Source organism: Crotalus tigris, unplaced genomic scaffold (genome assembly GCF_016545835.1).
Source record: "Crotalus tigris isolate CLP2741 ecotype Arizona unplaced genomic scaffold, ASM1654583v1 scf7180000018053.2689490, whole genome shotgun sequence".
In the NCBI taxonomy this organism is placed as follows: Eukaryota; Metazoa; Chordata; class Lepidosauria; order Squamata; family Viperidae; genus Crotalus; species Crotalus tigris.
The window spans coordinates 175,062-202,964 of record NW_024096796.1 but is presented as its reverse complement, the minus strand read 5'-3'; the positions used below and the strand labels follow the sequence as shown (position 1 = coordinate 202,964).

General features: G+C 40.8%; 2 protein-coding genes across 3 annotated transcripts in view; one reads left to right on the top strand and one right to left on the bottom strand.

The window, feature by feature from the left end:
• The window catches only part of LOC120309645 (3-beta-hydroxysteroid-Delta(8),Delta(7)-isomerase-like), a 35,632-nt gene extending 19,691 nt beyond the window's left edge, over positions 1-15,941 (bottom strand). The window contains exons 1-2 of one of the 2 annotated variants that reach the window (XM_039347082.1): positions 14,945-15,941; positions 9,077-9,113 (exon numbers count right to left, since the gene is read on the bottom strand). In XM_039347082.1, the coding sequence (XP_039203016.1) occupies positions 9,077-9,113; positions 14,945-15,260 (353 nt within the window). In that variant the 5' untranslated portion in view covers positions 15,261-15,941. The remainder of the gene's footprint in view (positions 1-9,076; positions 9,114-14,944) is intronic. The other variant, XM_039347080.1, reaches the window with a different exon arrangement.
• A 1,989-nt stretch (positions 15,942-17,930) lies between these two features.
• On the top strand, positions 17,931-27,846 carry LOC120309643 (organic solute transporter subunit alpha-like). The gene is made up of 7 exons (XM_039347076.1): positions 17,931-18,713; positions 18,860-19,011; positions 19,669-19,742; positions 21,950-22,105; positions 22,208-22,319; positions 24,579-24,831; positions 26,734-27,846. The coding sequence occupies exons 1-7, from the start codon at positions 18,647-18,649 to the stop codon at positions 27,165-27,167; spliced, it is 1,248 nt and encodes a 415-aa protein (XP_039203010.1). The 5' UTR covers positions 17,931-18,646; the 3' UTR covers positions 27,168-27,846.
• The last annotated feature ends 57 nt before the right edge of the window (positions 27,847-27,903 follow it).

Below are 27,903 nucleotides of genomic sequence, written 5' to 3'. Positions count from 1 at the left end.
TAATTGTTCTTGAACACGAATTTTTAAGGCCTGTATTTTGTACAGAGGAAGAGGCCATTGTTCCACCCAAACAGGGGTAGTAGTTAACCAAGTTAAGGGTAAGGCAGACAGTTTATTCATCGAAGGTGACAGTAGCCCCCCATTTACTAAGCAAGTCTCTTCCCCAAAGGTTGACATGAATGTCAAGAATGAAAGGACGAAGTTGAACAGTTACAGTAGAATTAGGAAGACTTGCAGAAAGAAATTGTGTACTTTGTCGTGCACCTTGTCGCCCTCCTACACCCCAGACACTAGGGCATGGGTCAGTGGGCCAAGATGCAGGCCAATCTTTAGCTGAAATTACTGAAACATCAGCCCCGGTATCAATTATGCCCTCAAAAGGCTTACCCTGAAAAAAGACTGTCTGACGGGGTCGCTGGGTGGTGATTGGGGTGGTTAATGCAATTACAACAGGATCTGTAGAACCAAACCTGCCGTCCCCTCGATCCCTATCATGACCCCCTGAAGGGACAAAATAGGGCAAATGGAGTAATTGTGCAGGACTACTATTACTTGGCAAAGTCTGTGGCATGTTAGTCCATAATTGAATAAAGATGACACCTGCATAGTCAGAATTAATTACTCCGGGTATTACAAAAATTCCCTTTTTCCCCATGCTAGATCGAGGCAACATTAATCCAACATATCCAGAAGGGAGAGGTCCAGAAAGTTGTGAAGAAATTATTTGTATTTCTCCTGGAAATTTGAAACATACTTCTTGTTGGATAGTTAAATCTATCCCAGCACTCCCTGTAGTGGCAGCAGGGCAATTGTTAATTGTTGATGGAATTACTGAAGGGTCTCTGTTTGGACCGGGGCCAGAGACCAGCCCGCTTTGAAGTTTCCCGACCTACATTCATTAGCCCAATGAAATCCCTTATTACACTTAGGGCATTTTGTTTTTGGACGTCTCCCAGCATTATTTTTAAATGGTCGGGAGGCATACTTTCCTCCCCCAGGATTTCTGCAATCCTGTTTAAAGTGTCCAATTTTACCACAATTATAACATTTCTCCTGAGGTTTTGTAAGAGCTGCAGCTAAGAGATTAGTTTGAAAAGAAACAGTCCCTATGTCCTGACATGCTTTTATCATTTCTGCTAAATCTGGTTGAGCTCCCAATCCAATGATGGCCCATTTACATTCAGAGGTGGCATTTTCTTTAGCCAATTTCATAAGCAATTCAGCTTGGGCATCAGGATTATCAATTTGTCATCTCAAGGCATCTTGCAGATGGTTAATAAAATCTGCATATGGTTCATTTGCCTTTTGATGAATATTTGAAAATGCTTGAGATGGTTTCCCAGTTATAGGAACTTTTCCAAAAGCTTTGTAAGCACATTCAGAGGATATTTGAAGAGTAGCTATAGGCAAAACAATTTGTGCATCCACTGAAGTGTAATCACCAGAGCCATATAACTGCTCTGGGAGGTAAGCGCCTCCAGAAGTTGCTGCTCTTAATGCACATTGATGTCTAAACTCACTATCCCATACCACATACTGAGCTGGTGTTAATAACATATGAATTGTTGTTTTCCAATCTTCTGGTACCAAAACATGATTCCTCATTGTTGCTTCTAACATACCTTGCACATATGAACTACCTAACCCAGTATCTCTTATACCCTTACGCAATTCTGTTAAGATTGCATAAGAAAGTGGTTGATATTCAACCACTGGGGCTCCATTTGCATCTACCTGCCCAGTCAAATGTACAGGACAAACTGAGAGCATATCTGCTATTTCCTGCATATCTCCCTCTCCTTTTGCCATTTGATTTTCTAATACATGGTGAATAGAAACATAAGATCTAGAATTCTTTTGCTCTGAAGGTGTTACATCTATCATGGAAAATATAGGAGCTGATGGAACTGAAACCTTTTCATGATTAAAACCTGGAGAGGGAGTAGAACTTAATTGTACTGCATCAGCTCCATATTTTTCCACTGCATGGCGACATTGATGCCATCAATGCAAAACATCCACTGAGGCTCGGGGTTCCTGATGAAGGGTGTTACCTATTCTTTCCCAATCCTTAAGTTGGAGTGTCCCCCTTTTAGGATACCAAGGACAGTTTTTTCCTATTTCACCCACCAGCTTCCTAAGCTCCCTTTCAGGCATGGTCATGCCCGATTTGTGTAAGAGAAACTTTAACTCCCTTACATGCTTTTGCTGATGGTGAGATATATCACCATACTTACAGTTTGAGAAATCTCGCAGGACTAGAAGACGAGAAGGTGCACCAAGGGGTCTGTTCCAGACGACTGTAAATATGTTGGGTGCTGCTTTCCCTCGGAAGGGGATGTCCCTGTTCAGGCGCCATTTGTAACGATGCTAAGAAAAAGACTCAGGCATGTCTTGGGCAGAGGTTTGAAGCTGCATGACACATCTTCACACAGCTTGACAAACTCTGAGTTTATTGTTTCTTATATACTTTTTACATACATAGGCTTTACCATTAACTGCTGACATTTTACATTTAGAAGTTTAATCTTTAGCTGTTGACATAAAGTAATTAAAAAATTCCTTCATATAAGCAATTATTTTCTAGTAACATATTACCTGTTGAGAGCAGGTAAAAACAAATACAGGTAAATTAGAAAAGGAGAAAGAACTGATAAAGGCAAGAAGAGATAAAGACAGGAAGAGATAAGGGGGAACTTATTATTTAGGTAGGTAAGATATTAAGTCAAAAGGGGGGTGATCTTTTGGCTGCTTCCTTGGGACAAAGGGTATCAAAAGGTTATGAGGTTTGTGGGGGGCAATGCATGGCAGTTTGCTGCACGTGCAAATTCCTCCACACATGAGGTCACCATTTGTGACCTTTATGGACAGCTTCCAACCAGTAAAGTCAATGGGGGAAATTGGATTCGCTTAATGACCGTCTGATTCCCTTAACTGCAGTGATTTGCTTAACGGCCGGGGCAAAAGAAAGTTGTAAAATTGGGCATGATTTACTTCACCACCACCTGGCTTAGCAAAGGAAAATCTGGTCCCAGCCATTATCATAGGTTGAGGATTGCCTGTACTATGGAATTCAGTTCTCTCCATTTGCAGACACAGCAGAAGAAGGTGGTAGAAGGTAGAAGGTGGTAGAAGGTAGAAGACCACTCCAGGTGTGAAGAAAGGCATCCTTTTTGAAAATGGCTGCTCTTGTGTTTTTTTTTTTTAACTGCACATACTTTGAAATGAAATGAAATAATAGAAATGTGCCCAGCAGGGGATAAGCAGTACTTTTAAAGTGGTGGGGTACAGACAGTGGTGGGATTCAGCCAGTTCGCACTACTTCGGCAGAACCGGTAGCTAATTTTTTGTTGCCCAGGCCCAGAATGGATTTCCGGAAGTGGCATCCACACAGAGGACCAGTTGTTCACATCTTTGAATCCCACCACTGGGTACAGATCATTCAATGCTATCCGGAGCAGTGCCATTTCTTCTAACTCATGGGGCATCCATAAAGCAGGACTAGCCTGTAGAACATCCTAGCAGAGACAGGTTTTTTGGCTGCATGATTTCAGATGACATAGGAGAGTTCGATCTTAACAGGCCAGATGAATTCAGATCATGAGAAGATATGCGGCAGAAGGCTGCACATGGAGTTTTCTCCGGTTTAAAAAAATAATGCTTGGATTTATAAAAGTTTGGAGAGCCATGTTCTGGAGGTCTGGTAGAGTCACTAGCTGAATCAGTTCAGGTAGGACAGGTGAGACACACTTATAGCACCTGACTCATTATTGGGCAACAATATAAGTTCCTATCACCCTTTCTCTAACATGCTAGTTTATTATGTGCATTGCCATTTTCAAAAGTGCTTGTGTGAAAAAGAGACTCACACACCAACTACAAATGGAAGTATTAGTTTCCCCCCTTATCCAGATGTCCCCCCGAGTGTTGGACTTAAGGTGTCTTCCCACAGTTTTTATTTGCTGGCCAAAATACAATGCAATAATTTAAAAGGTTGTATTGTGATCTGAGTTTTGATCACCTTGCTACTCTTCTTTGCCTCTGTAAGAGCACAGCAGAATACATTTGCAACCGGATGCAAAAAATAAGATCAAAGAGAATATTTTAGCAAATAATGCTTGTTTTTTGTCTGATATTGGTGCATGCTGAGCCTCTCTCGTCCATCCAGCTGTTTATTTAATTATTTATTTTATTAAAAAAGTTTTTATTTTCCATTTATTCATACAAAATACAATTAAATTCCTAACCATTGGTACCGCCTGCCCATTCTCCCCAGGCTGCGTCCACCCTCTCTAATCCTTCCCTACTTCCCTCCTCTTTCTCTCCTCCCCTCCTACTCTCTTCCCCTCCCCTTCTCCTCTAACCATCCTACTTCCTCCCTACTCCTTCCTCCCCTCTCATCCCTCTCACACACATGAACGCAGCATAGGGGAAATGCCCAAGCATTTACCATGAGTATATTATCATTACCCACCCACTCACTCACCCACCCACCCTCAACCCTCCCCCCCTCACTTCCCAGAGCAGAGTACAGGGTTATTAATAAGAAAGTTAACAATAATAAAAAAAGAAAAAAGAAAAAAAAGAGAAAAAAAATCATACTTAACCTTTAACTCCCCTTAAATTAAGTCATATAAACAGATCTCTACAACAGTTACTATAAAATTTACTCATAAAATAAATGAAACTTTATAGTCCCATATTTTTTCTGAATATAATCTATCCATCTTCTCCATACAATAATATATCTTTCTTGTGTATGATCCTTCAAATAAGCAGAAATTTTTGCCATTTCTGCAAAGTTAGAAACTTTAAATATCCATTCTTCTAAAGTAGGCAACAAGTCCTTCTTCCAATACGAGCCTACTAATAACCTTGCTGCAGTTAATAAATTCAACATTAAAGTAGTTTCTTTGTCATTTAAATCCACAAAGATACCCAATAGGAATAACTGAGGGGTGAACTTTATCTTCCTTTTAAAAATCTTTTGAATGTTCCACCAAATCATAATCCAAAAAGCCTTTACCTTTTTACAATTCCACCAAACATGAAAATATGTCGCATCCATATTACCACATCTCCAACATTTGGGTTGTAAATTTGGATACATACAAGATAATTTTTTAGGATCTAAATGCCATCTGTAAACATTTTATAAAAATTTTTCCCTCAAATTTTGAGCTTGTGTAAATCTAACATTTCTAATCCAAATTGTCTCCCATAAGTCCAATGGGATCGGATCCTGGATATTCTGAGCCCATTTAATCATACAGTCTTTAACCAATTCTGTTTCAGAGTCTAATTCTATTAAAACATTGTAAATTCTTTTTATATGGGCCTGACTCTGATCTTTAATCTGAATAACCAGATTTCCATCTTCTAGTGTTATTTCTTCTTTTTTATCTACAGTCCACCTGTCCACTATTTGTAAATATTGAAACCATGACTGTAGAATATTTTCTTGCCTTAATACATCTAGAGATTTTAAATGCCAATCCGAACCTGACCAAGTTAATAATTCTTTATACGAAATTTTATCAAAGTTCATCCCCTTAGAAATCCCCTCAATTGCATGTCTAGGAATCCCCCAGATAGGTATTTTATAGTTTAACCTATAATAATACTTTTTCCAAACTCGAAGTAAGGCACTCCTCAAAATATGTGATTTGAAAGCCCGGTCCACTTTCTTATTAAAAATTAAATATGCATGCCAACCATACATTAAATCCCACCCTTCAAGAACAAGAATATCCTTATTTGTTAAATTAAGCCAATCACTTATCCAAGTTAAGGTGGCTGCATCATAATATAATTTCAAGTTAGATGCTTTAAGTCCTCCTCTTTCTCGGGCATCTTGCAAAATCTTAAACTTAACCCTTGGTTTTTTCCCAGCCCAAATGAATTTATTGATACCCTTCTGCCATTCCTCCAAATTTACATCTTTTTTTAAAATAGGTATCATCTGAAACAAGAAAAGAAACTTTGGTAGAACATTCATTTTTACAGCTGAAATTCTCCCCAACAATGACAATTGCAGTTTTTTCCAGTCATTTAAATCCTTTTGCACTTCATAATTATTTTTATACAATTTTCCATTTGAGGCAGTTAAATATACTCCCAGATATTTAACCTTTTTCACCATCTGAAAACCTGTGGCTTTAACCAAACTTTCCTTGTCATTGGCTAACGTATTCTTAGATAATATCTTAGTCTTATGGTTATTGAATTTAAAACCAGAAACTTTTCCATACTGTGTTATAAGTTCTAATAGACAATCAACCGCTCTAATCGGTTGTTCCAAAATCAAAACCAAATCATCCACAAAAGCCCATAATTTATATTCATTTTTTCTTATCTTTATGCCCTTGATTACCATTGATTCTCGAATCTGGATCAACAAAATCTCCAATGTCAAAACAAATAACAATGGAGATAATGGATATCCTTGTCTTGTCCCTTTTTCAATATTAAAAGTCTCAGTCAATCCCCTATTAACAACAATTTGAGCAGATTGTTGCTGATATATAGCTTTAAGTGCATGTAAAAAATTATCCCCAAAATTTAAAACCCTGGATTCTGATTCCTTTTAGCATTTGTTTATCTGCTAATCCTTCTTCGGTTTTGGAGGAATCAAGACCTTGCTGGAATACAGTCTAGCTCCATTCCAAGTCTTTTTGTGGACTACACTGTCAAAATACCAGGATACGTCTTCTCTCCCTTGCCTGGGTGAAGCAGAAGATGCTATGGACCATAGGTAGACTATTAAATGACTGACTTTTCTTTTTTTAAAATATCTTTGATTTGTTTATAAAATAAATATTCAGTGGAAACACGTGGACAATTTTCTGATGTTTTACATGTTTTACTCTTTATAAATTTGTGTGATGTTTTCCTTTTGAGGAAAAGGCTGGTATGAAGTATGAAGTTCTATGAAAATTCTATATAGTATTTTCCAATTATTTTAAATCTAATAATCCAATTTCTCCTTGTCTCAATATCTCCCTTTAGCCCACTAGTTGACAGGTAATCAACACCACCATTTTAGAGGGTGAGAGGAAAATGTTCCCTTCCCTCTCTCCTCACAGGGGGAAGAGTTTTGAGGAAGCTTTTAACAGAAAAAGTACTTGGGGTAGAGAGAAGGTAAAATCTCACCCTTTTTCTCCATGTTGCTTTCAAGGTGCTTGTTAGTGAAGTTGGCTTCGGCTAGCAGCTTAATGATGGGCCATGTTGATAGCCAATCTTTTCCCCATCAGTTTGAAGAGCTGCCCCGGATCAAACGGGAGGGCTGCCACCCTTCCGCGGTCACTCGGGGGTCCTCTTCACGCTCGTCGCCCCTACAGGGTGACTTCCAACCCTCTTCAGAGTCCCTCGGTGAGAAAAAAAACAGATGGTGGAGAGAGTGATCGGTCTGCATGTCTGCCAGCGCTGCGATTGCAAACCAGAAGCCAAAGTATTTATAATTCTTGAGCGACAGGTGACAGATACTATTTCCCAGTTTAAGCCATTCACTGACTAATTCAACATGGGAACAAAAGGAATCTTCAAGGCAAGTAGCTGAATCACTTTATATGGACAGAAGCAAGCTGTGAGCCCCTCTAACGCTACCTTCTACCTGATCTGAGAATAAGATTGAATATTTCCTGCAGAATCTCTATACTTCAATTTTATGAATGCTAGGTGTGGGGCCCTCCTTGCAGTCTTAACTGATCATAGCTGCAGGTATAAAGAGAAACAAAGCTTATGGTCTACAGCAGGGCTCAGTTTAATACTGACTAGTATTAGTTGAGTCACTTGATCCTAATGACATTTATTTAGAAATACAATTTCCTGATATTTAAAGAAAACCCCTTCATGAAGATAAAACTGCAGTCTTAATTTTAAGCTCATAGTTCAAGAGCTATGAATATTTAAAGAAGAGAATAACCACCATCAATTCAATCAATTAACTGAAAATGGAGAGAAACCACAGAAAATATCTAAACAAGTGCAGAGGAACAGGAGGAATACAAGATCAACCTCTGAATGGCTGGAAGTACCATCCAATATGACCTCCTGTGCAAAACATCAATGTTTCTTGATCTTGTTGGCATCCATTATTCTCTGGCAACCACTGAGGTGCTTCCAGGCATCCCAGATGAGAATAGAGGGAATGATAATCCAGAGACTATTCAGAAAGACAAAGTAAAACCAGAAGTAGGTAGGGTGCCACTTCTCACTATGGCGAAAGCCATCACGGTATGCAGTGTAGAAGTAGAGAACGTCACCATATATATGACCTATGGTTAGAGATAGACAACATGGCTGATTAAAGTAGGAAGAAAAGATCAAAAGTGGACAAGCCAAAAAAGAAATGCAGTCAGGTGTATGGATTGATGGATGGATGCATGGATGCATGGATGGATGCATGGATGCATGGATGCATGAAAATTCACAAAGATAATAAAACCATCTCAGGCCAAACTGCAGAATTTGATGCAAGTGAAGAGAGTGAACTGGTGCAAGTTCTTTCCATTCAAGCCTTGCCCATTTTATTTTCCCAAGCTCAATTACTATGGCTGAGGGGAAAAGAGAAAAAAATGAATTAAAAATAAATGGGGAAAAGTAGAATTTAGCCATCCCTTGCAGATAAAATAGTCATGCTCATCAACCAGATCTTCCACTGAGCTGGGAGAACCCCACTGATAATACTCATCTCAAAAGTTCATAAATATGAGACTGGAAAACAAATTTCATTCCCCGATATGCTCTTTTAAGGCATGAATAGAATTGAATGGGATGTTTTTTTCTAAAATAATTTAGAAATATAAAAGATTAGGATCCTTAAAAAGAAATGCAGGTATTCTTTTAATTTTGTTGTACTCACCCTATTAAAAAGTTGTCTTGGCAACAGAAAATATATTAAGAGAACTCATGCAAAAATTGTGAACATCTCAGCTATATTTATGTTTGCATTATGTCAAATCATCCTTTCCCTATCCCCGTACTCAGACCAGGTACTTGTGTTCAAAATTGCTTAATGCTGGATCTTTGCAGAAATATCCAGACCTTTGCCTATCATTTCAAAGTTAATACTTACATCATATATCTGCTGTCACCTTTGCCATATTCCTTAACTGGAAGATATAAAGAGAAATTAGTAGAAGAAGAAATTCATGGGAACTGCAGTAGAGAGAGTTTGTGAATTTCCCTGTATTTTTCTTAAATATTAATTATAAAAATAAGATAAAAGGCAAATAGATGCTTGGAACATCCAGAGGTGCAGAAGTGACACCTGTCTCCAACTCCTTAAACCAAACACATCTGTTCTGAAATTTCCAAGTACTTCCTATTCTAGAAGGCAACATATAATGAATGTGAGATTATAAAGACCACATGAATGCTATCACGGCAGTAAAACTTTCTAAATACACGAGGACTTACTTTAGCCTAAAATCATGCTTTTTGGTAACAAATGTTACCAAATGTTACTATTGGCTTTCGAAAGCCGATAGGAATTGCTGCTGAGCGCGCCAAAACACCCGGACAGCAAACTTTGCATATGCAAGTTGCAGGAACTTTGCACCCCTCATTGCTACCCAACTACACCATCTCCTACTTAGTTCCACAGATAGCTGGAGGAGACTGGAGCGGTAAGTTTCTCTTGATCTTCCCTGTTCGGTTCGATACAGGGATGCACAGGGTAGGCGGTGGTGCTGGGGGGTGGCTGGGGGGTGGCTACAGGGCCGGAGCCGGCGCGACTGGTACTTTGCAAGCCGTGGGGCCAGCTCTACGGGGATGCGCAGGATGGACAGTCGTGCTGGGGGGCAGCTGCAGGGCCGGAGCCAGGGCAGATGGTGCTTTGCCTTTGCGAGCTGTGGGGCCGGCTCTATGGGGATGTGCAGGGTGGGCAGTGGTGCTGGGGGGCGGCTGGGGGGGTGGCTGCAGGGCCGGAGCTGGCGCAGCTGGTGCTTTGCCTTTGCAAGCTGCGGGGCCGGCTCTCCGGGAATGTGCAGGGTGGGCGGTGGTGCTGGGGGGTGGCTTGGGGGTGGCTGCAGGGCCGGAGCCAGCATGGCTGGTGCTTTGCCTTTGCAAGCTGTGGGGCCAGCTCTACGGGGATGCACAGGGTGGGCGGTGGTGCTGGGGGGCGGTTGCAGGGCCAGAGCTGGCTCAGCTGGTGCTTTGCAAGCTGCAGGGCCGGCTCTCCACGGCAGGGCAGCGGTGCTGGCGGAGCGGCTGTGGGCGGGGGCGCGGCGGGCAGTTGATCTTTCATGGGCTGCACCAGCTGGTGGTCTACGCAGTGCTTACCTGCTCTGCCACCACCTCACCCTGCGCACCTACGTGGCCGTCCTGGAGCACCTGGCTCACAACACCTGCCTCCACCGTCCACCCCTGCGCAATTCAGCCGTATAGATTTTTGGACAAGTGAGAAATCGAGATTGAATGTTGATACTCTAGCTGCAGCACTTGCCATAAAATTCAATATGAAGGATATTTCTTGTTCAGATATTTCCAATATATTGTTAGAAGATGATACATTGACAAAAAATATTCATTCAATGAAAAAGTACTCATTTAAATAATTAATAGGCATCTAAGTGTAATTACAATATAAAATGTTATTGTTACAAATGGTTTTTATTATGCATTTATCATATTATAGTGTATTCTGCATTATTGTTGCAATAAATACAATGTTTCTTTTATTTATGATATTTTTTCTTCAATTTATTCGTGTCCTCCTTTTTGTTGTAAAAAAGTTGGTCACCTTACATTATAGCTATATGTTTTTTACCTAGACTTTTATAAGGATTAAGTGATTTGATACTGCAGATTCTGTACTGCTGGCTCCAATTCCCAGGAACCATTATGGGTAATGATATTTCAGCTGACATACTATTATCATTTCTGCAAAAAATGCAGCTTTCTAGGTATATATATTAATATAAATATATAAACCAACTTGTCCATTTTAAAAACTTTCAGGTATGCTGGATTTCATTTCTCATTTTCTCTCACATATGTGGAAAGCATTAGGTTGAAGATGCTCCATGGATTAATCTCAACAAATACTAACCTGTCTTCAATCAAACTTGTTTTATCTACAACAGATACTGTTACATCTTGTTGTTGATATACATGCTATATCTAATTGGACCATGTTCTATGTGAAGGCTAATTCAGGAGTTTGGGGAAGAAAAAGGAAATAATTAGGGAACAGATTGGTTAAAGTGCTGGTCTAGAAAGCAGGAGACTGTGATTGACTTTAGGCCTGTTAGTCTGTCAGGCTGAACCACTTCACACATACTTCTTTTGAGGAGTATTAGATATGGAGGATGGAGTATTAGATTTGTTCACTGCCTTGAGTTGACACATACAGTGAGGCGAATTTTAAAAAATGTAATAATACAGATACAAAATGAGCTGAGCCATATGGCAAACATCTTCCAACCACTGAGGGAAATACAGAGGGTTACATCTGCAAAATATTAGTATCCTCTTACATAGTTCAATTCAAGATGAGTTTTTTTCCCCAGGGCTCTCTTTAATGCTCTCCATCCAGCCAACCTGGAGTGCAGACTGTAAAACTTTTCAATAAAACAGAGGTGATTCAAAAGCACAGGAGGGCACACATATGTCACTTGTGCAGTGCTTTATGTCAAATGCATTTTCTCAGCATCATGGTGCAGTTGCAGAGAGCAGCCAGGCGACCACAGGGAAAAATGCATTGCTTTAAAGTAGTCCCTTTTCACATTCCACTGTACCCCACAGCCCTAGCATGCAACCTTTAACACAGGTTCCCTAAGGATAATTATATGTGGAAATCTATTTGTGGCCTTATTTCACTTTTCACATCATATCAAGTTCCTATATGTGGGACTTTTCTTATGAACTATTAAGAATCAATAGCTCTACATGCACAAAAAAATAGACAGAGCTCTATATGGAGAGCATAGCAGAAGCATTAAACTATTCTAGTGTTATAACAGCTGAATCCAGTTTTATCTGCACATTTTATATTTTCCTCTCACTCTTATTGCACAATTGTAATAGGTGCCTTTCAAAGGTACAGACAAAAAGCTGCCTGCAGATACAAAAAACAATCAATCTGGAGAATTTGGAAATCTATTTCTGGAGTGATTGCAGGATAGTGCTATCTCAAAAATAACCACATACATACAAGTAGTCCTCATTTAATGTCCACTTGTTCACTGGCTGTTTGAAGTTACAACAGTGCTGAAGAACTCACAATTGTCCTTGTAGTTCTGGCCATCATAGCAGCCCTATAATCAGGTTAATGTGGGTCAGGTACTTGCACCTGGCTTGCAATTATATCACAACATCCTGCTATTATGTGACTATCATTTGCAACCTTCATTGCTGGCTTCCAACAAATGTTAACAGGGAAGCACAGTCTAGCACAATACCAACAAAGAGGAAAAATAACAGCTCTCAAAAGAAACCAGCATGGCTGCATAAAGAACTCTCTGACAAATTGAAAGATAAAAAGGACAAGTATAGAAAGTGGAAAGAGGGGAACATAACTAAGTCAGAATATCAGCAAATAGCCCGAGCCTGCAAAGATGAAGTGAAGAAAGCCAAGGCTCAAAATGAACTGAGGCTTGCGACCAAAGTCAAAAATAACAAAAAAAGCTTCTTTCAACATGTAAAAAACAAGAAAAAAGTGAAGGAAATGAGGGGTCCATTAGTGGGTGGAAGTGGCAAGAAGGTGACAAGCAACAGGGAGAAAGCAGAACTATTTAACTCATTTTTTGCATCTGTCTTTACACAAAGGGAAAAAACAGACAACCTATCAAAAATAGTGCCACAAAAAACAAAACAGAAACACAAGTTAAGATAGGCAAGAAAATCGTTAGTGAGCACCTGTCCAGCCTAGATGAGTTCAAATCGCCAGGACCAGACGGATTACACCCCAGAGTTCTCAAGGAACTGGCAGATGTGATATCGGAGCCACTGAACTATATTTTTCAAAGATCCTGGAACACAGGGGAACTACCAGAGGACTGGAAAAGAGCTGATGTAGTTCCCATCCTCAAAAAAGGAAAAAAATGGATCCAGGAAATTACAGACCTATCAGCCTGACCTCAATACCTGGGAAGATCCTGGAAAAGATAATCAAACAACGAATCAACGAACACCTAGAGGCAAACAAAGTCATTACTAAAAGCCAACATGGGTTTGTCAAAAATAGATCATGCCAGACAAATCTTATTGCATTCTTTGACCAAGTGACAAAATTAGTGGATCAGAGGAATGCTGTGGACATAATTTACTTGGACTTCAGTAAGGCATTTGATAAAGTAGATCACAACCTACTACTTGACAAGATAGAAAAATGTGGGGTAGACAGAACCACCACCAGATGGATCCGTAGCTGGCTGACCGGCCGTACTCAGCGAGTGGTCCTCAATGAAACTGCATCTATATGGAGGGAAGTGTGTAGTGGGGTGCCCCAGGGCTCTGTTCTGGGCCCAGTACTCTTCAACATCTTCATCAACGATTTGGATGAAGGGATAGATGGGGAACTCATCAAATTTGCAGATGACACCAAGCTGGCAGGAATAGCCAACACTCCAGAAGACAGGCTTAAGATACAGAAGGATCTGGACAGACTTGAACACTGGGCACTAACTAACAAAATGAAATTCAATGGTGAAAAAAGCAAGGTTCTAAATTTAGGCAAGAAAAACCAAATGCACAAGTACAGCATAGGTGGCACCATGCTCAATAGTAGTAACTGTGAGAGGGACCTCGGAGTCCTAGTAGACAATCACGTAAATATGAGCCAGCAGTGTGCTGCAGCTGCCAAAAAGGCCAACACAGTGCTAGGCTGCATTAACAGAGGGATAGAATCAAGATCACTGAAGTATTAATACCACTCTACAATGCCTTGGTAAGGCCACACTTGGAATACTGCATCCAGTTTTGGTCACCACGATGTAAAAAAGATGCTGAGACTCTAGAAAGAGTACAGAGAAGAGCAACAAAGATGATTAGGGGACTGGAGGCTAAAACATATAAGGAACGGTTGCTAGAATTGGGTATGTCTAGTTTAACGAAGAGAAGGACAAGGGGGGACATGATATCAGTATTCCAATATCTCAGGGGCTGCCATAAAGAAGAGGGAATTAAGCTATTTTCCAAAGCACCTGAAGGCAGGACAAGAAGCAACGGGTGGAAACTAATCAAGGAGAGAAGCAACCTAGAACTAAGGAGAAACTTCCTGACAGTGAGAACAATTAATCAGTGGAACAGCTTGCCTCCAGAAGCAGTAAATGCCCAACACTGGAAGTTTTTAAGAAGAGACTGGACAGCCATTTGTCCGAAATGGTGTAGGGTTTCCTGCCCGAGCAGGGGGTTGGACTAGATGACCTCCAAGGTCCCTTCCAACTTTACTACTATTACTAAAGCCACCAGGAGGTTGCAAATGGTGATCATGTGATTGAGGGATGCTACAACCATTCAGGAGTCATCTAAAGATGGCAACTGGGACTGCATTAACTGTTCTTATAAGTCAGGGGTCTTCAGACTTGGCCCTTTTATGACTTGTTGACTTCAACTCCCAGAATTCCTCAGCCAGTGTGCCTGTCTAAGGAATTCTGGGAGTTGAAGTCCATAAGTCATAAAAGGGCCAAGTTTGAAGACCCCTGTTATAAGTTGTTGTGGTCATGTGACAATGACTTATGGCCACATCAGTTACACTGAATTTGCTGGTCCAAGTTTCTATTGGTAAGCAAAGACTGTCTACACAAGTGTCACTATCACCTATTTGTGTTCTGAAGTCTGATTCAAGTACACAATAGAAGGATTTACTGATGTGTCATTTGCTCCATTTATGCATCATGCGGATCCTCCTGCCCACCCTCCACTTTCTGCCCATGCTAACCTGCTGCATCAATTTTTCCCCAAAATCAAGAGACAGAAACCAGATAGACACACATCTTACAGAGCTGCGAGACAAAGGATTGATCCCCTGGGATTTCTATATAGTAAAGGGCAAACCAGCCCTCGATGACAGTATGAATAAAAACACAGATGGTAAACCAGCAAATGATCAAGGCGCACCAAGTTCCAAAAGGGCCCCATATCTTGCTTTGCCAACTTGCTACGAACCAAGTCAATAGCAAGAGAATTCCTGAAGTAGAGAATACGAATGTCAAGAATTGCCATGAGGGTTGATCATTTGGGATGTAATTTTGGAGTTCCAAATTCCGAGGCCAGTATGGGTGGTGGACAACATCAGGTTTTGCTTCCAGAACCATACTGGGTTGAGAAAGTGTGAGTTGAGCCAGTGAAAAAGGCAAGGGCTTTTTCTGGTAGAAAATGACCCACCTGCATTAAATACAGAGAATTAGTTAAGCACAACCTATGATCAGATTCTTTCAGTTTGATATTCTTTCGTCCGCCAGTTTGGAGGGGAACGCCGGTTCTAACGGGAGAGCTATCACTCTCTTGCAATCCAGCGAAAGCACTTCCTTGCTGGTCACCTCTTCAGGGCAACTTTTTGACCCTTTTAGCCCCACCCCCCAGTGATGCGAAACTGAACTAGAAAGATGGAGTTCATCTTCCAAGCGTCCATGGTGGCTGCATCGGTAGCCATGGGCAACCGGTAGCTCTTCTGCTCAATCCGGGGCAGCCCTCCAAACCAGTGGACGAAAGACCGGCCATAGAAATATGGCCTGTCACTAAGCTGCAGACAGCCAAAGTCAAACTTACCACCAGACACCTATAAAGCAGCGCAGATGAGACTGGGTGAGGTCTGAACCTCTCTTCAATCCTCTTTTTTTTATAGAGATTTTATTGATTCTCTTTTGCATACATATGTTAATTTTCCAATCAACGAGCTGTCTGGGGTTAGCTATGCTAATACATATTTGATTCCTAATCCTTCATTCTTTCCTCTAACCAACGATAAAATAAATCCCAAGTTTGGTAGTAGTCTGTGGCTTCTTTATCTTTCAATCTCATAGTTAATCTGTCCATCTCTGTGCATTCCAATATTTTTCTGATTATTTCTTCTTCTGATGGCCATCCTTCATTCTTCCAATATTGCGCACAGATTATTCTCACTGCTGTGGTAATGTGTAAAATTAAATATAAACTCTGCTTATTAATCTTTTCAGGTATTATACCTAGTAAAAAAGTTCATGTTTAAAATCAATGTGTTCACCTAATATTTTTTCTAACCACGTATGTATCTTTTCCCAATAAGCCTTAGCTTTGCCACATGTCCACCAAATGTGATAGTACGTGCCTGGGTTGTGCTTACATTTCTAGCATCTATCTGACATATTTTTAAACATTTTTGCTAATCTTGCTGGTGGCAAGTGCCATCTATGAAACATTCTATACAAGTTTTCTTTATATGAAGTTGACATTGTTAATTTGTAATTTCTCTCCCATAGCTTTTGCCATTTTTCTAGTTCTATATTGTAGCCAAAGTTTTTTGCCCATCTTATCATTGTTTAACTTGTTCACTTTCCATTTCCAAAATTAACCCGTATAAGCACAGATTTTCTTCAACATGTATACATTCTGTCTAAATAAACCATTGTTTAGCATCTGTGTCTCCGACAAGTGTGATAAAAAACCTGCAGTTATCCAGATCGAGGGTTAGTGTATTGCATGTTTTCTGAGCGCTTCCGATCGGGCTGTACTACCTGCCAACAAAAGGTGATGCGCTGGAGACTGGAAGGGTCCCTCTATTTCACAGCGCTCTGGCTGCAGTGCAATGTGGATGAGGGGCACGAAATTGCAGGCTAAGAGGGTTAGAGAGGCTGGGAACAAAGTCACCTTACAGAAATGGTATAGGGTTTCCTGCCTGAGCAGGGGGTTGGACTAAATGATCTCCAAGGTCCCTTCCAACTTTTATTATTATTGTTGTTGTTATGTAAGTTGGTGAGAAATAGATAAAACGTGTATCCTGAATATTAGACTTTGTGATGAATTGTGATAAAGGGAACTTTGGTTACTTAAAACTTGGAAACTATAAATATTAAATGTTAAATTTAAATATTAATATTAATGGGAAACTAAAAATTGGGAAAAAAGGAATTAGGACATTGATTGTCCATAAAGACTGAATGTTAAAATAACTAGGATATGTATAAGCTAAAAATTATTGATAAATATAAGAATGTTATTTTTATTTAATTAATATAATAAGAATTGTATTAGTTTAAACATGAGACAGTAAATACTAAGGGGAAAAGTGAGGAAATATTTAATGTGGTAGTTTGAGACTTATACTAATGATACTTGTATGTCATTGAATTATTGATTAACTCAGCCGCCATGTTGCTTTTTAAATACTTAAATGTAAAATTAGAAAATCAATAAAAGATAAAAAAGAAACCTAACAGTTTACTTAATAATTATTTTTGTTACTTATCCTTTGTCAGATGACAATCTTACACACACACACGAATTATCCTTCAGTTTCAATTTGAGACAAGGAAAGAAAAATCTTTTTCAAGACTTTTTTTTTCTGTAGCAGAAGATTCTTGCCTTTGCTTTCTCCGTTCTGAGATTTAGAAACTCAAACTGCACCCATCATTCCAACTACGGAGGAGAGCCCTGAATTTTGGACTCCCATATAATCTTTGATCATAAGACAAACATTACAAAATCTATAAATCAGCCAGCAAATCTTACACACAGGTCAGTTTTTCAGATAACAAAAAAATTATCTCAAACCTTACTCAACCTCTGCACCAAACGCTTCTCATCCGTTTCTTAAATCCTCCCAGTAAATCCAATAGCACCCTCAGCCAGTATGGCAACAGACAGGTAAGCCAGCCAATCAACATCTGCTACGACAAAGGCAGGGCTCTTATGCATACAAACTGTTAACTTTAGGTGGTATATTCCCCATGAGAAGGACTACCTGTCATTGCAGCAAAAAAAGCTCATTCCTTACCAGTGTGCTGGATCAGTTTATTTGCAGATGAAGAGGAGGGGGCAACAAATCCAAGGTTTAGATATCATAACCATCATTTCAAAATTAGTCCATGAGATTCAACTATTGTGGTTGATATTCCCAAAAAGACATTCTATGTATTGGAAAATACGTATCTCCCAAAATCCTTTCAGCTGAGCTGACCTTAGACTTCTGTTTGTAAAATAGGATCTTCAAGATTGTGTATGGCTTAATACTGTAATACTTGTGTAATACTTAACACTGTGAAAACCTGCTCTACAAATAGGAGTAGTTTACTCTGCAGAGCAGTGGTTCTAAACCTATGGTCCACAGACCACTGGGAGGAGTCGCAATGTCACAGGTTCTGCGAAGGCTTGAAGAAATGTCATTATTTAAATCTTGAGTTAAGTCTTGGTGGTGAAGAAGTATATTAAGTATTTAAACGGGGTCCATGGTGAAGAAAAGGTTGAGAACTGCTGCTCTAGAGGAAACTCCAAGCTTAATAGCAGTGTATTCTACTACTGATTCATACTGCTAAAAGATTAGGACTGTAACCGTTTTTTAATCTATCGGATGCATTCAGGAATTCATGGCAGGTGAAGAAAGCTGGACTTGGCCCTGTTGCCAAGACGCCCATCTTAGCCTATGTCAATGATTAATTCAGTGACTAATGATGAGAAATGAGGAAGTCATTGGCTGGGGAGTGGTACCTGTCCAGGTGAAATAAAAATGGCGCGTGACCCAAACTGCTCCCTTATCAGCGATCAGTTGCCTCTGTCATCCGAGATCTTCCAAGGTGAGGATGGGGAATTTGTGGAAAGCTGCAGCCCGGATAAGTTGAGGTTCTGGTAATTCAATATAATAAGACTTCCAGCAGGAATTAGGAATGGAGATTAGAATCTGCTCTCATCTCTCCAAATCACATTTGCCTATCTCCTACAGTTATCAAGGCTCAGATCTGGATTTTCTTAATCCCAGTATTCCTGGGTCTTGTGCAAGTTGGTCTATTTCTGGAACAAACAGGCTTCTTCTTACGACATGGCAAGAGTTCCCATCGCACCAGTGTCTTACTTTGGATCCTGGGAGTTTATCCGGTAAGAATGGAGAGAAGGAACCCCACCACTAAGCATATGTTCTTGAATATAAGGTGTACAAAACTCATGGAATTCCTCCATAGAGTAGTTTATTTAGCAAATTTGTATCCAGTAGCAGCTGCCACAAGCAAGCTCCTTTTTTTAACAGGACTGCAGCAAAGCATAGCTCAAGATCACTCCTCATAATTTATTCAAGAAAAAATAGGGTTATGACATACAGGCCATGATTCAAGTCTTCTTGTGTTAGATCCTTCAGTAAGAGCCACTTATTTACAAACCCACACCAGTTGTTGCTGGAAGATAGAATGGTGGCCTTTGCTTATAGCAGCAAAATCACCACGACCTCTTCATTCAGGAGCCACTAGATCTGAGTGCTAATTGTAACCATCCTTCACTTGGTTCAATATACATCTCGGAATACCAGTAGGTCAAACTGGACAGTGAAAATGTCACACTACGGGGAAATAGCATGTATAAATTCTACCTAGATGTTTGTTCATCTTTTTTGTGGGTGGAGTAGCAATCAAAAAAGAAGAGTGTTTCGTAGTAATCTCAGGAATGGTAGAGTGCATAGGAGTACTTGTAGGGTGCCTTGCTGGCTAGGGACAAACTACAATTTAAAAGGTACAAATCTATCTTTATATTGTCCTCAAACAGGTATTCAGCCTCACCTCCCTCATCTGTTTGTACATCCCTCGAGCTTCCTTTGTCTGTAACTTTGTGGCTTCCATGTAAGTTTCTTTGCATGGGGACAATCGAGGGGTGGGTGGGGTGGGAAATGCAGAAAACTCCAACTGCACCAACGTCTGCTCCAGCTCATCAAAGGAATGGTTGTACTAGCAGTTTTCACCCTTGAAAACAAATGCACGGAATTTCAGCATTCTAACCGCAGGCATGGAATTATGCCGTGTTATTTATCTGAGCTAGGCCTTGTAGCGTAGTGTGCTTCAAATTTCAGTCTTGATCCTTTACAGTAAAAGTAGGAAATTGAATCCAAAGATGCCTTAGATTCTCAGCCATTTCTCCTGCACACTGGAAAATGTGGAGGGAAATATCTCTTCCTCTTCCTGAAGTCCTATCTGTTGTCCAGTGCATGAAAGTTGCCATCAGCATAAAAAAAACTCTGTCTCTGAGAGTCAAACTAGCTTCCTTGAATCTAACAGAATAACAGAGTTGGAAGAGACCTTGGGGGGTCTTCTAAACTAACCCCTTGCTTAAGCAGGAAACCCTACACCATTTCAGACAAATGGTTGTCCAATCTCTTCTTAAAAACCTCCAATGTTGGAGCACCCACAACTTCAACAGGCAAGTCGTTCCACTGATCAATGAGTATTGTGCCTTCTCCTTCAATGCAAGGAACTGAAGCATAACCAATACTTGTTGGTGCTCTTAGGTCACCCTTCCTTATCTTGGGTACCCTCCTGAGGTATGTTTTTTCCCCAGCAGAAGCTATTATAAGAATTCTGGGCAGCACTCAGATGAGAGAAGGCTGACCTCAGTGCAGTGCTTGCAAGCATTGCCACTCAGTATAGCCCCACCCATTCTTTGCCTTTCTTTGTAGAAGCAGTGGACTTCTGCAAGAGGAAACTTGCTCAGTGTGTCACCTGGCCAACCTGGCTGGCCAAATTAGTCTTGGAAACTAATGGTTCTCCAATCCTAGTCAGGGATAGCCTTTTCCAACTTTAGCTCTTCCTAACAGCTCCCATCACATTTAACTAAATCACTCCTGATTGTTATTGCCCATCCCACCTGGATAGTGCCACATTTAATATTAGCCTGCAACCGGGGAGGAATTGTAACTCACCATAATATTACTAATCTGGGCTAAGCCTTGAATGGGTTTCTATCACACAACAGAACATCTCCAAATGCATGCGTGCGTTAAAGGTGGTTCTGCCTCTGAGAAGACTGAAAACCTCTGTTCTCAAGAAGAGAAAGAAAAGAAAAACTAGCTTCATGACCAGGGCAGCTGCTTGTCCACAATCCAAATTTTGCATCTTTTAACTGATAGGAGCTCTCCAAAGACAGTTGATTTATTGACATTACAACTGCAGCCGCTCATTCTCTGCATGTTCATATTTGAAGCTCAGTAACTGCAGAATTTTCTGAGGGTGTCCTGCACCTATTGAAGAGTTTCTAGTCACCGAGTCTCAGGATCAAGAGGCTTTCAAAGAACTTGCAACTGCTACGTTTCCAAGTGAAGAGGGATATGGGAGTAATTTTCTTTTTCTAGCAAACTCAGTTGTGTTAAAACTTGGGTGGGGAAGGTGGTTATGTATGCAAATTCATGCGTTAATATCTGTAGTCATCTAACTTGCGTGCATGTAAATATGAGCCCTGATTTCTCAGTGCCTGTAGCCTATTGGGAGCCAAAACAGGTTCTTTTCTGCTGTTTTTGCTGGAGATGTTTGAGACTTTCTACATGGAAAGCATCTGCTCTCTAACGGAACAACAATTCTTTTGATTTTTGTTTACATAATAAAATGTATGGCTGGGCCATCTAGATGATAGAGTCCAATTCCTTCACCATATGAATGTCTTTCTTACCTTACCCATGCAGATGCATGAGGATCAATTCACTAGAAATTAGTCATTGGATCTCAGATTGACCTACTGCCAGTCAGTCATCCCAGTACTTTAGTCCTCATTGGAGATTGTGTTTTGTAGGTCTCTCTAGCCTTGAAAATAGGCATAGGAGCAGAAGTCATAGAGTTGCATCCCAACCCTCAGTTTGCCGTACCAATCTCCCTGATAGTTATTGCTTGTCAATTATATTTTCCATTTTCAAAACGGGCAGCAGTTGAAATAAGTGTTGAAAATAAACATTCCATATTTCAGTCTGGGTATCCCAGAGAAGCTGAAACAGGCCACTCAGATCTCCTCTTTACCTCCTAGCTGGTGTACTTTTTACATAATGTTCCAATTCTTGTTGCTGCAGATACCACTCCATCACCCTCTGGAAGTTCCTTGCATTGATCCGGGATTTCTTTGGCGGCTCAGAACGAATGGTCCAGCAACTGGCAGGGCAGCGCGTTTCTCCGAACCCTTTTCCATGCTGCTGCTGCTGTTGCCTTCCTGAGATTGCTGCCAATCAGTAAGAGGCATTTTTAGCCTTCCTTACTTTCCCTCCTCTTTTACCACATAGCAAATCGCTCTTTGACCTTCTTCTCTCTGTCCCCCTCACCCACCCTGGCAGAGCAAACTTGCGATGTATGACTGTGGCCGTGTATCAGCTCTCCCTCATCCGGACCATCCTCTTCTTCATCACCCTTATCCTCTGGACTGATGACGAATATGACTACGGTGCTGTGAGTAATTTTGGGCCCTGAAATTCATAGACCATGAGCAAAAGAGAGAACTCCTGTTAACTAGAGCAGGGGTCCCCAACCCCTGGTCTGTGGACCGGTACCAGGCCTTGGCATGCCAGCAATTGGGCTGCACAAACAAGCAAAGCCCCATCCGTGGGATGCAGGCAGCACACAAAACCATGCACTCTCCGGTCCGTGGAAAAACCTTTCTCCACGGAACCGGTCCCTGGTGCCCAAAAGGTTGGGGACCTCTGAACTAGAAAATGGTCAAGAGGCTTTTTCCGTGGGTGGGTGGAAATAATTTATCTTACATGTTTGGTTGATAGACATTTCCATTGGATTGAGATAATTAACATGGTATTACATCTTGCGGAGCAATGAAGCTTGTCTTGGTTATCACCAAGATTTGGCTGAACAAAACAATCTGAGATCAACTATACTTCTATATTGATGTTGTGGATAATACCGTAGTTGTCTCATTTTGAAAGTAATGTATATAATTGACAGCTGTGGAATGCCACAAAATGCCATATTATAGTGTGGAAGGCTCCTTTTCAAGTTTCTCCATTGAATCCCTTCCTGTATTAGTAAATCTGCATCCCAAGGCTATTAAAGATTTTCCCTCCTCACTGAACTTTTTCTTCTACTCCCTGGCTAATAATAATAATAATAATAATAATAATAATAATAATAATAATAATAAGAAGAAGAAGAAGAAGAAGAAGAAGAAGAAGAAGAAGAAGAAGAAGAAGAAGAAGAAGAAGAAGAAGAAGAAGAAGAAGAAGAAGAAGAAGAAGAAGAAGAAGAAGAAGAAGAAGAAGAAGAAGAAGAAGAAAAGAAGAAGAAGAAGAAGAAGAAGAAGAAGAAGAAGAAGAAGAAGAAGAAGAAGAAGAAGAAGAAGAAGAAGAAGAAGAAGAAGAAGAAGAAGAAGAAGAAGAAGAAGAAGAAGAAGAAGAAGAAGCCGGACTTAACAATTGTCAATAAGAAAGACAAAAAAGTCTGGATAGTGGACATGGCAGTGCCTGGAGACAGCAGAATAGACGAGAAAGAATTGGAGAAAATAACAAAATACAAAGACCTACAAATAGAAATAGAAAGACTGTGGCAAAGGCAAGCAAGGGTAGTACCAACAGTAATAGGCGCCTTGGGTGCAATCCCAAAGCAACTAGAGCACCACTTGAACACCATTGGCATTGACAAATTCGCCATCAGTCAATTGCAAAAGGCAGCCTTACTAGGAACTGCTTCCATCCTGCGACGATATTTGTAATACCATCAAACATCCACATCTGCCTATCCCAGGTCCTTGGGAAGGACTCAATAGGTAGACAAAAATGCCAAATCCAGTCTGAATATCTGGCTGAGTGTGCGATGATTAATAATAATAATAATAATAATAATAATCTGCTATCTCTGGATAGTGGACGTGGCAGTGCCTGGAGATAGCAGAATAGAAGAGAAAGAACTGGAGAAGATAACAAAATACAAAGACCTACAAATAGAAATAGAAAGACTGTGGCAAAAGCAAGCAAGGGTAGTACCAATAGTCATAGGCTCCTTGGGTGCAATCCCAAAACAACTGGAGCACCACTTGAACACCATTGGCATTGACAAATTCGCTATTAGTCAATTGCAAAAGGCGGCCTTATTAGGAACTGCCTCCATCCTGCGACGATATCTGTAATACCATCAAACATCCACAACTGCCTATCCCAGGTCCTGGGTAAGGACTCGATAGGTAGACAAAATGCCAAATCCAGTCTGACTGTGCGATGATCCATAATAATAATAATAATAAAGTTGGAAGGATCTTGGAGATCATCTAGTCCAACCCCCTGCTCAGGCGGGAAACCCTATACCATTTCAGACAAACGCTAATCCAAAAACAGTGAAGAAGGAAAGACCCCTGCAGGTTCAAGTGGCCAGTTTTATAACTGATTAAACAGTTTTTAGCTCCAGTAAAAAGGTAAACGTAACAAAACAAATCCATCCTCTTCTTAGATATATTACAGAGTTTTGGAAGAAACTAATACTTTTAATAGTCTTAGCATGTTGAAAAACAGAAGACTTTTCTTATAGAATAACTGTGCACAATATCCTAGGGTTGCTCTAGACTAGAGAGATAATGTTCAGGAACTTTCTTAAGCCAAAAGTTTTTTGGCCTGCCTTTCAAATTCAGGAGGGTTAAAATCAACTTATGCCTTTCTGTGGGTCGCAAGTGAGAAGACCCATAGTGTGTCATGACTTTTTCTCTTCCAGGTGGGCTACACCAATCCCAATTCCTACATCAATGTCATCATAGCCATTTCCACCTTCCTCTCCTTCTATGGCTATTTGCTCTTTTACAAGGCCACCAAGCCAGCCCTCGCGGGCTACAACCTGCGCTACAAGTTTGTTTGCATCATTTTGGTGCTTGTCCTTTGCGGGCTGCAGAGTGGAATCGTGGAAACAATGGGAGCCTTAGGTGCCATTCCTTGCAGCCCTTCTCTCTCACCTGTTACCCGCTCCCAAAGTAAGTCATCTCCATGAGTCACGTGGTTTATAGGTGGAATGGATGGACTTAGAGATGTTTTTCTGACGATACAGCAGCAAACAACTGGCAGACTTTGGCCAATTTTAGCAAGAGTGTTTTCTGTGCCTTCGTTAGCTGGTTATACTGTAGGTTTTTTTCCTTTAGCAGTTGAAAAATGAGGAGCTTAAACATACCAATACATACATACATACATACATACATACATACATTTTAAATTTTTTTGGATTGCTAGCAAAGAATTAAGGGAGACTGGAATAGCTATTTTGAGCTAATTAGCTCTCATCAGCCAGACATACCCTTCTGAGATTCGAACCTGGGCTGCTTGCAAGTTAGGCAAGCAAACATACATGCATACATTAAATTTGTATGCCACCCATTTCACTTTCCAACATCATAAAAAGAATAAAATAAAAACATTAAGAGCTTAGAAATGTTAAACATTAAAAATAACAAAAATTGGGTAAACTAGGAACCAGTATGCCAGTGGTTCTCAACCTGTGGGTCGGGACCCCATTTGGGGTCGAACGACCATTTCACGGGGGTCACCAAACAAGGCTGTCCGCCATTTTTTCCCCCTTTTCTTTGGCCACGCCCCTGGCACCCGGTGATATATAAGTGGTTGGGGGTCACCACATGGGGAACTATATTATGGGATCGCGGCATTAGAAAGGTTGAGAACCACTGCAGTATGCGATCAAGATGGAGCTGGGATCTTCTTAATCCACTAACCACCTCCAGCATGAAACACCTCCATCAGAACCCCAAGCCTATTGGCATAGCCAGGTTTTGAGGCCCTTTTGGAAGGCGCCAAGGACCAGTTCCGTGGACAGTGGTTTTTCCGCAGATGGGAGGGAGGGCTTTTTTTCTCATAGAACGCCCAGAACAGAGTTCTGGCATCTTTTTTGGATGGAATCTTGTAGGGTAGCAAGGCGGGTTGTATGATGTATGTGAGTTCTGGCACCTTTTTCTTTTTTTAAAAAAAAAAGCACTGGGCATGGGTAGCAGCAGCAATGTGCCACCTTGCCTTGTATCTTGGAGTTGCAGAAAAAGGACAGAAGCTCTGATTCTACTCCTTTCTAAGGATTATGCAGGTGCCTGCCTCTTGATGAATAGTTCAAGAGTACAGCTTAAGATCTCGATTTGTCGAAGTTATAAAGCGCATAACGCCTTTTTTGAAGAATTTGTCGTAGCTTTATTTGTTCTACAAATAGAGAAGTTCTGCAAGATCTTTTCTGTTTTCCTTAGGCACTGCCCACACACTTCAAAAGTATTTTTGTGGCTACTTTTACAAAAAGGAAGCTGACTTGCACACACCACCCCATTTTCAGGATTTGTGAGAAATCAAAACACATAGACCCGTGGTGGCGAACCTATGGCACGCATGCCACAGGTGGCACGCAGAGCTCTCTCTGTGGGCACACATGCCATCACCCCAATTCTAGGCCTTCAGCTGGGTTTTATAAAATCTTTTCGCTTTAGGCCTCCACCGCTGTGTGCAAAAAAAAAAAAAAAGGTTAAATCAATCAATCAATTTCAACTTCTCAAGGGAAAAAAAAAAGATCTCACAAAGTTGGAATTGATTGAACTTTTTAGTCCCACCCAGTCTGCCGTTACCACCGCAGCCATGCCAACCCAATTGGCCACACCCACCCAATTTGTCACGCCCACCTGGCACCCGATGATACATAAGTGGGTTTTGGGTTGCAGTTTGGGCACTCAGGTCTCTAAAAGGTTCACCATCCCTGACAAAGACCGTATTCCCTTAACCTGATATCCTCTAGTTGTGTGGTTACACTCCTAGAGGGAATTGAGAGATCAGCAAATAACATCCTTTCTCTGGGCTACCATCACTATCTTCATACTTCTCTTTTATCTTTCCAGTGATCTACTACTATGCTTTGGCCATTGAGATGTTCCTTATTGGCATATTTGCTCATTATTCTTTCCGAAGAGTTGAACCTTCCATGGAAGCTCAGCAGGTCATCCACCATCAAGCCTCCCAGACCCAGGAAGGCCCATCTGGTCGTGGTAGTCCTGCTGATGGTGTATCTGTGGAGGGAACAAACCCTGGCTATCTCTGTGATGAGGCTTTCTGTACAATTGAACATTCTCCCCTAGACCGCTTTGATTTCATTGTAAAGGAGCCTGCGAACAGACAGCAGCAAAACTGGGGGCTTGGCTGCCAGAGAGGAGGAGCCCTGAAGACAGAGGGACTTAGGTTAAGCCTACAACAACCTGGAACTGAAGCATCAAGTGAAATCCAAATTCAATCCCACGTTAGCAAAATGGAAGCAAATGCAGCCTCTGCGGTATAGCCACCATCCTTAGAGGTCAGAGACACAGGGACAGATGAATTCAGAGGTATGCATAACGTCAAGGCATACAGACTAATGTGGAGATATACTGAACTCTAGGTATGACCAGGCAAGAATGTGCATCTGTGTGGAGATATGCCCAGAAATATAATATTGTGGGAGATTTCAGCGCTTCCGTATTAGGTGGAGAAACTTTGTTCTAACCATGGCTAAACTGCCTCAGGGGTGGATTGTGAAGACATGTTGGGAACATAGAGCCATTGTCCTTTTCCCCTGTAACCTCTTTATACTTCTCCTTTTCCTTACTCTTTCTGGAAGCCTAACTTATTTTCTTGTGAAGAATTTTTCAACTGGCATAGGAAATTAAAGGCCGTTCTTGTTCAACATTGTACAACTCTTTGTTTGCAGGACTCATTACACTAAAATACGGCTGGCTACTTTACGGCTTCATGCACCACACAAACCCAGGTTTGTACAAGAGGATAGGATTCAACACACTGAGAAAACCTAGGAATTTGCATTTAATCTGAAGACTATACTTTTGTATGTGCTTTGTTTGAGAGAAAAATTGGCACATAATCCATTGTTGCTGTCATTAAGGTAGAGGCACTTAAAAGAAGCTGAGCAAGAGAAATTAGGAATATTTGATCAAGTCATGAAGAAAATTGCTGATTAAAAGTCTTGGCCACAGGCCACGCTGAATATCTTCCTGGAACCTGTTAAGTTACTTAGTCTA

What these genes read in the sequence shown, in the direction of transcription:
- LOC120309643 (XM_039347076.1), top strand. Translation starts at nt 18,647, where the DNA reads ATGGCGCGTGACCCAAACTGCTCCCTTATCAGCGATCAGTTGCCTCTG. An exon ending in CCTGAGATTGCTGCCAATCA is followed by an intron (nt 22,106 to 22,207) that starts GTAAGAGGCATT and finishes CCACCCTGGCAG; the next exon opens with AGCAAACTTGCGATGTATGA. An exon ending in ACGAATATGACTACGGTGCT is followed by an intron (nt 22,320 to 24,578) that starts GTGAGTAATTTT and finishes TTTCTCTTCCAG; the next exon opens with GTGGGCTACACCAATCCCAA.